The 10,230-nt window shown below is 36.6% G+C and overlaps 1 protein-coding gene across 1 annotated transcript; it reads right to left on the minus strand.

The window, feature by feature from the left end:
* Nucleotides 1-3,547: 3,547 nt before the first annotated feature.
* On the minus strand, nt 3,548-9,994 carry NDUFAF5 (NADH dehydrogenase (ubiquinone) complex I, assembly factor 5). The gene is made up of 9 exons (XM_009319558.1): nt 9,889-9,994; nt 9,216-9,263; nt 9,016-9,119; nt 8,507-8,546; nt 6,535-6,732; nt 5,946-6,006; nt 4,577-4,660; nt 4,166-4,248; nt 3,548-4,038 (listed from the first exon to the last, which is right to left on the minus strand). The coding sequence occupies exons 1-9, from the start codon at nt 9,973-9,975 to the stop codon at nt 3,952-3,954; spliced, it is 792 nt and encodes a 263-aa protein (XP_009317833.1). The 5' UTR covers nt 9,976-9,994; the 3' UTR covers nt 3,548-3,951.
* Nucleotides 9,995-10,230: the final 236 nt, after the last annotated feature.

Consider the following 10,230-nt stretch of genomic DNA (forward strand, 5'->3'; position numbering starts at 1 on the left):
TATCTGAAGGTGTTTACTAAGGTTTTGTAAGGGTCTAGTACAGTCATTTATCTGTTATATTGCTGCTATTAATCCTGCATGTATAGTTCACGGACTAACAGTTAATTACAAACTATTAATAAATCAACAAACCACTTCAGTTCTAACCTGATTTAAGCCACGAGTTGTTTTCCCCTACAACAAGCACACGCACTCTCTCCAGTGTTTTCTACTTCACACTGATACACAGACTTCAGCTAAAACTTAACTGTCTCAGGTTTTTCTTTTTCCTTTTCCATCACCTGAGGGCACCCAAGATATTCAGGAAATCAACCAACTAGCTGTACAGGTCACATTTGCTTCAGCACTCAGACTGATTCCAATCAAACTACTACAATAACTGTACTACCCCAAAATAATGGCTCCAAAACCTGGACCAAAATAGATCACATCATTGAAAAGTGGATATTAAGTTCTTGGGTTAGACAAATGAAAATTTAAAAGGTTTAACATATATGCTAGCTTTCTTAATGTGGCTTCTTGAACAAGATGCTCTAATGAATTTAAGCCACTAGATCAGATCTTTGCATCAGGAAATTCCAACTAAACACCATATGAAAGATTAGTGTGTTTCTCCCCCCACAATTTACAAAGTTTAGTTTTAGCTCACTTCTAGAAAACACTTTAAAAGTGTCATTCATATTTATGTCTTTTTTAAGCAGTCTAAAAAGCTACAGTTAAATTTAATTTTGTGTGGTTCACTTCTGTACTTCTGCTGATGACATTTTTATAAGTTAGGGGTAATCCTTTCCAATGTTTTAAATTCACAAATTCTCAGAATCTTTAAAAGCATAGGCTCTGCAAAATCTAATGCTTGGGTTACGAAGTGTAGGGCCTCATTATCATCCCTATATCCTAAGTAGACTTGCATAAAACTATACATTGACAGATCTTGTAGTGAAAGACACTGAACAAGCACGCTCATTGATCTGTGGCTCAGACCCTCAGAACCTTTTTGAGGCTCAAAAATACTAATGTTCACGAAGTGTAAACGTGCTGCTTCTAAACTTTTTTTTATTTATGGGCTCCTAACTTTTGATTAGTCAAAATAATTATCTCCCAGAACTCTTCCTTCCATTCTTCTGTAATCAGGAGAAAAACATTCTGTATTATGCACAAAGATTTTTAAAACTAACTAAGCTTACAGGAGACATTATGTCACCTTAGCAACTACTTTTTACAAGTTACTTACTCTGCAAAAGCTGATTTTTAACACGCACTCAGAGTTTAAAATAACTTCTAGACTAGCAACTGGCAACCACATTCTTCTTCATTACAATTTTAGAAAGCCATAAAGACTTAAATCTGAAAAAGAGAATGAAAATATAACAGAGCCTTACGTGACAAAAACATCTGTTCATAGTAAATTAACTGTTTTCAAAGCTATTCATTTAAGTGCCATACAAAGAAAGTAACTAGTGGAAACCAGAGCAACCTAGAATTCCAAGAAGAAACACTACAGGGGAAAAAAAAATATTGCAGTTAAACACACACATAAAAGGCAGTTATTCAAATGTAGTCAGCCAGAGAAATGAACACCTTACCTGTCAGTTGCATGCCCCTTAATTCCGACACCGCTCCAATGCCGTATTTATTGGTCCTCACTTCTATTACTCTGCACCCCTTTTCCAAGTTAACAGAATATCTAAACTTTTTTTTTTTCCCAAGTGCTAGGAAAAAAACTACTCTTGTATTTCTCCCTGTTCAGAAGGTACACTACCCCATTACCAAACCACATTCTTACCTACTTTACTGTTTACATAGTCCATCCGTGGAATATGGAATCAAAGAACTGGAAACCCTTCCCTTTCTCTGTAACTTAGCCGAGTGCTGCAAACAAGCACTTCTCCAATTAACATTTACCCAGCACATTCCACCTCCTCACTCCCTTAACACATCTGAGTCACAACCACCAGCTCAAGTGACTAGAAATTAACCTACTAAAGCAAAAATACATAAAGTTAGTCATTTGACACATAACTTCATAGAAACCTACCTCTGGGAAACTGGAGAGTTTCCCCTTGAAATAAGTGAATTTTATTTAAGCCAGAGAAGATCTGTAGAGAGATGCAATATCTTGTATTAAGTCCACTGATGTACTATAAAAAAAAAAAAACTTTCTGAGGCTTTCAGAGAAACAAGCTCTTTTTCGATTTAGTCTTAAGATAAAGGGCTATAATGGTTATCAGACCACTTAGAGCCTCTCCCCCTTTTCCAGGAGGGTTACTGTTCTTTTCCAAGGAAAATGAAAGATGAACTCATTCCCCTTGAATGATTATGGATTAGGCTTGTAAGCAAAAGCAGGGCAGAATATCCCTACCCTCCTTATCGTGATGTGTTGTACCTTTTCTCTGCCCATTTCTTATTCAAAGTCAAAGCCTGGTAGGTAAAATAAACCCCCAAATTAGGCTGTTAAATTTATCTAGCCAGCTGAATACTGCATGAATAGTTTCTTTTTAAACAGCATTTCTGTTATTTTGAAAACCGAACATTGGTTAAGCAGTAGGAGGTAACTCTAGTATCTGTATTAGTCTTTGAATCAGAATTCAATAATCCTTGACAGAATATGAAGGCTTCTACCGTGCCTATTCGGTCTGTGCCACACCATTCTGCCAAACTCCACCTGCTGGATAATCTTCTTAAAACAAGCCTAGAGAAGCTTTCATTTCACCAGTATTGATACAACACCCAGATACAATGATAAAACTGTATACCCGATTATATATTCTTCATGCTTTTCGTTTCTACCGTTCTCTATCAGTACTACAATCAAGTGAAATCCCTGGGTAGGTATTTTTTCTAAACACCTCAGGTTAAAGGCCCATATTTGTAACTAGTATCAATTTCTGGTAATGCAGTTATATACAGGAAAAGTCATAGCTCCATGTCACAGCTAAGGAGAAAAAAGTATACTTCATGCTTTTCAGCCTCTGATAGTAGAAAAGCAGAAAGTAACGTGTAAATGTATTTTAAACTAATACTTAGATAAAGTATCACCTTTAATTTTTCAAATGCTACGAGATAAAAGAACGGGTAAAAAAAAATGCCATGGAACTCCAAAAGGGTACCAACTTCAGAGAATGCCAATTCTAAGCCAATCAACTAATTTGAAACGTACACGTCCATCTGAGTGCTAGGTGACTCTTCTGCTAGCTACTCCTTTCAGTAAATTAAGTCAAATCATGATACATGCATTCTGTTAGAGCTACAATGAAGCATCCCACTTTCTTTATGGCTGAGCTCTACTATTCATGTTCAGAAACATTTCCAGAGTAGGGGGTAGAAGAAAAAGTAATTGAATTTTAGGGTTGTAGGTGAAGGGTAGTAACCTGAGATTTTTTCTAATACAGAACTTACTTAACCACTTCCTTATACGCAAGTCAAACATTCACGTTTCAAACAGTAACCGACAGTAACTTTTTACCCATGATTTCCAACCCACAAAACCCAGTAACTTAGACCTGTGTACTTCCTGATATTTTCTCTTATAGGATGTCTTATAAATACACTTGCCACCAAGTACTATTCTTTATTATGATCTACCATCCTTTAGGAAAAAATTAAAAAATAATGCAGCGTGATATACACTCAAGGCTTGCAAATCATACCTGGAGCACTCTGTGATACTGAAATGCTGGAAAAGGCATTACATTTGAGAATGGTAATTTAATCAAAAGTTGGGAGAGCATGTATTCACTTACAATACCGCTCAAATATTTCTCTAGAAACAAAAAATGAACACCATTTTACATAGCTGATGTTGTAGCATAGGCAGTAAAAACCCCAAAAACCCCTTCTACGTGCAGATTATAATAATTTCAAAATGTCGTCATAAAATAAGCACAAATGAAGATTATCTGCAATGAGAAGTTTTATAGAAGCTCCACGACAACTATTATTTCTGATGAAGAACTATTTTTTTCCCCTTGAAAGAAGTCCATCTATTTTTGCCAGATCTCCAAATGAAACTGTTGCAGAACCTCTCTGGGCTGGTCTTGCCTAAGAAAAAAAAGAAGAAAAAAAAATATAGGGCTAATTTTAAGTTAAAATATTTTGTAAAAAGCTTTTAAAGCATCAGTAATTTAAAAAGTATCTTCAAAAAGAAAATAATTCAGCTTCACATTACCTGTGATTCATGGAATTTCCAGCCAATCATGTAGTAGATCTGAAACGTGGCAGGTACTGAGCCATCACTATTTCCATACATTTCTGTTAGGGCAGGAAAGGAGAGAAAAAAGGTACACAGAATGTCAGTTCTGAGAAATACTTAGTGCTGAGAACATTAGAACTAAGTATGGCATATTCATCATAATGACTCTTGGTGAAAGATTTGGGACAATAAAAATATCTCATACTGGTGCATCAACATAGTTCAAATCCTGTCATTATAATTAAGGTTAAAAATATCTGGTCGATAATGGTATTTTGTTCTATTCCAAAATGTTTCTGGTTTTTTTACACAGAGGTCAGAGAAAAAGACATAGAAACATGTTCTTAAAGTCATTTCAGATTAACTCATTACCTCTCAAATACTTACCTTGGTATATTGCAGCAGCTGCCAACATTGTCTCCCTGTGTAGCAGAGGTTTTCTATTCCAAGAGCAATTACTCTCCCCCATACCTAAAAATATGTTTTAGCTTTAAGAAAAAGAAGATATAGCATATGCCATGAGTTAAGTGTCATGCACTAATGACAGATTTTTACTAAACCAGAGTAAGTATAGAATCCTCTGAATCTCACTGTAAGAGAGAACAACATACCACAAATAATTAGGTGAGTTTCTTACCTATAAGAATCCAAGCCTTTTAATACCGATGCTTTGCAATTTACAGTTTGTATTGCTAGGAATGATTTCAAATTATTACTTCTTCAGCCTGAGTCTTCAAACATTTAGGTTTTCTAGCATGATTTATTTTAAGCACAAGTACAAAGTGTTTATTCAGACACACCACTCATGGGTTGTTTGGTTTTTGTTTTTTTTAAACAGATAAGCATCAAAACGACTATTCCAAGAGTTTTTTAATAAGAAATAAAATAACCACAATTCTAATCTCTTTAATCACTTACTGCATCTGAATGTTTCTGCAGAGAATGAAAGTTTTATTTTCATTAAAGAATTACTCTGAACAACAGCAGCTGATCCAGAGTAAGAAGACACCCTGAATTGCTGTGTAAATAACAACTAACCGCATATCAATGACTACTTTACAACCCATGACAAATGCAATCACAATACTAACTCAATTGTTAAGCATCTGAATTGTTTTTTGCTTTCCTCAGCAGGCTCCAATTGGAGGGTCTATTTATTCTCATTCCAAAGCAGTTTCCTGAATGTCCTGATCATTAGGGAGGCTCATGGGAAAAGACAGTATGTGAGATTATATGCTTCTGTCTCCCTTTCAGGGCTTTTCAGCAGCTTACACTGAACAGGCTCACAAAGAATGGGAATACAAGGGAAGCAGAAAATTCATAGCAGACCACGAAGTAGCAAATCTTTGACTTCTGCCTCCCAACACAAATCTGCTGACAGGCATAATCTCCTGACTCACTAGAGGTCAGGAAAAAAGTAATGCTTCCACCGTTAGAATAAGCTTTATTTATATTTTGTTAAGGAAGAAATTTTTTATGCTGAGGGGGGTGAAGCACTGGCACAGGTTGCCCAGAGAGGTGGTGGATGCCCCGTCCCTGGAAACATTCAAGGTCAGGCTGGACGGGGCTCTGAGCAACCTGATCTAGTTGGAGATGTCCCTGCCCACGGCAGGGGGGTTGGACTAAATGACCGTTGAAGGTCCCTTCCAAGCCAAACCATTCTATAATTTGGAGTTAAGAAACACACAGTGAAACTCTTCTGTGTCTGCACCACTGATACAGAAAACATTTATGTTTCCATAAAGTATATACTTGCCTTGCAAGTCTTCCATAACCTCAAACAACCCTGGGTAGTTGACTTGAATTTCATCAGTATCCTAAAAGAATTGAGCAGCTTAGTTTTAGAGCATATCAAGCTAAAACAGTAGCATTATGCTAGCCTTCAGAGCTGCTAATGGACTATTCATCTGCCACTTCTGTTCAAACCGCCTAATTCTCAGAAGAATGTTACTGTCCTAACATTTCTAAAAAGTTTTGTTTAGCAGCCCAAATGCAAGCCCAGATTTTAATTGAAATGCCATTATTTTCTTCTTGATTTTAGAAGAAACAGCAAGAGTGTCTAAAGTTTTTTCAAGCAGGCCTAATATTCTCTGACATTTCTCCAAGACCGCCATCCAAATTCTACTGGGCCACTAGCCAAAGATACACTTCAGTTGGTTTCATTAATCACAGTGAAGCCGAGAACAGAGGCAGTCCAGGCTATTTCAGAAACTTATTCAGCAAGGTGCACAACATGCAGAAGGAAGCAGTACATTACTAATACATTCATAAATAGTATTTTTTATATACCAGCAGCTCTGATGTTCTGGATTGTTCTGTCTGATTGTTCTCTTATTTATAATTACCACAGTCAGGGTGTTAAAGCCAGCTCTCGACAGCAGATGTCCCAAATCAGAGACAGCAGTGAACGGTGATACATGAGGAGAAAATCCCCCTTCCCTCTCCAATTCTGCTAGCTGTAAAGAGCAGCGAAGCTCATACAGAGTGTCTCCCCCAAACATTGCACCAATGAATACTCCATCTGGCTTAAGGACTTGGTGAATCTACAACACAGAAAAAAAAAATTAATGTTTTTTTGTTATTAAGCCTATGCAACTAAGAAGTTCTTAGGACTTTTTTTTGCTTTTAAGTTCATTTAAAAAAAAAAATCGTTATAGTAGCTGTAACAGATTTTTAATATTGACTGTATTCCACAAGGCAAACTGCACCAAAGCTTCTGGTAACGCTGCAAGATAAATAATCTGTCTGAAAAGAGACTATTTGTTCTTAAGAAAGAGTGAAGCCCCAGAAATTACACTTACAGTCAGGAAACACAAAATGCACTGTGGAAATATAGGGTAAAACTATTTTCAATGGGATACTCCTAAAACAATATCCTCGATTAATTTGCTTCTGAAAATAAGGTAGATTAAGGTAGCTTCTGCTTACTTTTAGTTTCTCAGATGAGGGCAGCAAAAATACTTTTTAATAGCTTGATTTAAGAGAAATGGAGGCCTTAGTTTCTAGTGGTGATCTTTGTACTTCTGAACGCACAATAGAGTAAGGCAATTCTTATTATGTCTACCCCTACTTATTTTTAACTAGCCAGAATAGCAGTATCCTGATTCAAATGCCAAGGTTGACAAGCTGCTTTCTTGTCTAGTAAGTCCTAGCCCCCTCCCTACTGAGGCGGCCAACAAATTCATACTTTCTTTTTCCCTTAAGAATTGGCAATGATCCCTGGTTTAGATATCCAGAAGAGCCAGCAAGACAGCAAAAGCTTCAAACAGTTTACCTTACTGATTTGAAACAAAAAAATCTTTAAAACTTGTTTTTAATCAAGCTACCTTCTCGATGCTAATAAAGAAGCCTTTAATTCACAGGTAAGAAATTTAGGCAGTTGAAAGCAGTTTCCATTAGTTAAAGCCAGTCATCCCAAAGTAGGAAATGAGCATTCACGATGGGAGTTGGCCAAGAACTCCAGCTCCCTCCCCTTTGCGGGACACTATAGTGTGTCAGTTATTTTTACTGTGGAGGTAAAAATATTTGACACTCCACAGAACACTTAAATTCCACAGAAAATAATATATTTCTTGCCAAGCCTTTTTTTTCTTTTTTTAAGTACTGAAGGCATTCTGATTTCTATTTTTATTATTTCCGTAACAGCAGGGTACTCCTATACATAACAACAGGTGACAGAATAGCACTGTAATGACTGACCAATTTGAAATAAATGAAAAAACAGCAAACTGGTTAAAATACTCCTTGTTCTTGCTCCCAAGTTAGCTGATTTGAAATGAGTTTTCACACGCAGGAAGGAGCTGAAATAATCCAAAATCAGATTTTTTTCAGTAACAGTTTCAGTTTTCTGTCCAAATACTAACAAGTATTTGCTTCATTTAAAAAGCCTTTATCTTATTAAAGTTGTATTTCAAAATAAATAGCTGAGACATAAAAATAATACAAGTTCCATAAGCCAGTTCTGGAGAAGTTAGATTTAGAAAACTCTTGTACTACAAGTAGTAAGAGCTAACACACAATGAAATCAATAGCATTGCCTCAGTTTACATTAGTTACCATGATCCCCGGCTGTTGAGACTATAAAATATTATATAAACATGTTTTTCACAGTTATTTATTCCAAATTGATTTGAGACAGTAAATGAGTAGAAATATGAACTGATGCTCCTCAAACTGCCAAAAATACTGCAAAAAATACTTGTGTGCAACATGAGCTATTTCTGTGCCTCTTATTTAAAGAGGACCTGGAAATATAGAGCGCTCTGAATACAAGTAATGGCAAGTGTTGATGTTTAGTATTAAAAAACAGTTTCTTACCTCTCTAAAAGCTCTAGGAAGGTCATTCACCCAATGTAAACTGAAATAACAGAAGCGTACATTTTGTAATTGCATATTAAATAAAATTTAGGCAATGCAAATAATTGTTACATTATCTAAGTATGTTTCAGAAGCCAAAGAAGCAACAACCTAGTTTCTCAAGCTGCAAAAGTTCCAAAATGCCTAAAAGTGATACTAAATAAAAACAAAGGTTCGTACAAATAGATGTTTTTTAAGTTGAGAACGCGCAGGTCCTGGAGACTAGTTTGTCAAAATGCAGGAAAGAGAGAAGCTACACGTGTTTCAAAGGAAAAACAAACAAACAAAACAGTAAGAACCACCAGGACAGCAGTTTTTCCTAACGTATGCTCATATTAACTATGCAAGTACATTTCTTATTGCTGTTCAATGGACTATTAATCTTTTTTCTCCTTAAAGTTACTCTGAAAATAAGATTATTTACAATTTATTTTTTGGTTAAAGATATTAAATAAGTGATTAACGCATACCTCAAGCTGCTAACAACAAGATCAAATGTATCTTCTTTGAAAGGAAGGAATTCCTCATCAGCTACAACACTGACCGTAGGGATTTCAGAGTCTACAGCATTTTTCTAATGTTGGGTTAGAAGAAAAACAACATCAGAAACTGACTTTCGCTTTCCTGTATTATGGAATTGAAGCACATTAGCATTCAGAAAGCTACTTACTAAAGCATTCTCTGAAATATCAACTTGGATAAGTTTTTCAATGGTTTCCTAAAATAAAATTTAAAGAGTCTATCAAATATTTAAGTTGTTTTACAAGTTGACGTTAGTAATTTCTTGGAACGCTTACACATACTTTTAATAAGTTGGAAGGAAGCATTTCCCCCCCCAACATAATACTTCGTAATTGCTCCCAGGGAGAATAGCTGAGGTAAAAGTAGTACCAGAAAACACATTCTGCATTTTTAGGTATAAGTTCAGTCAGATATAAACCATGGATTAACAGCCGATGAAGTACCTTTACTTACGGCACAGTTCATGAAGGGTAAACGGTTCACCATTTAGAAGTCTCCATAATGATACCTCTCTTTAACAACTAAGTGCATCCAACAAAGGTCGATCGAAAAACATGCATCGCCCTACTCAAGACTAAAGGTTAGCTATCATGCAACAGGCAGCTTCCATTGCACCACTATCTGTCTAGTCTTCGGTGGCAATAGGGTAACAGCCTGCACAACACACGTCTTTGGACTGTAGCTACAGATACGAGAGGGGAAAAAAAAAAGGAGTTACCTCGTCAAGATTCAGAGGATTGTTTTGAGTTACAATAGAGCCCTATTTGAAAACGGAGGGATAAATACATACTTAAACACTTTGAAGCATGAAGAGACGGTACCTTGGTTAAATGTTGAGCTATGTAACCTCTTCCAGAGCCAACATCCAAAGCAAGAGGAAACGTTCTAAAGGATAAGTTTAGCAACATAAAATATAATCAAGACTTAGTAAGTTTTAGACTATAATAAGTTTTGTCTGTTCATTTCCAAACGTTTTTTCGAGCTAAACACATCGAGCATCCACCCGCGGTTACCGCTACGAGGAAGCGCAGAGAAAGGCGCTCACAAGCCGGCGTTTCTTCCCGCGGGTCACGTCCCCTGACCGCCACCCCGCAGCTCGCAGGCGAGCGTGCGGGGTACGGAGCGGTGCCCCGCTTCCCCTCGCGGCGAGGCTTACCTGGGGA

Source organism: Pygoscelis adeliae, unplaced genomic scaffold, assembly GCF_000699105.1.
Source record: "Pygoscelis adeliae isolate BGI_AS28 unplaced genomic scaffold, ASM69910v1 Scaffold122, whole genome shotgun sequence".
In the NCBI taxonomy this organism is placed as follows: domain Eukaryota; kingdom Metazoa; phylum Chordata; class Aves; order Sphenisciformes; family Spheniscidae; genus Pygoscelis; species Pygoscelis adeliae.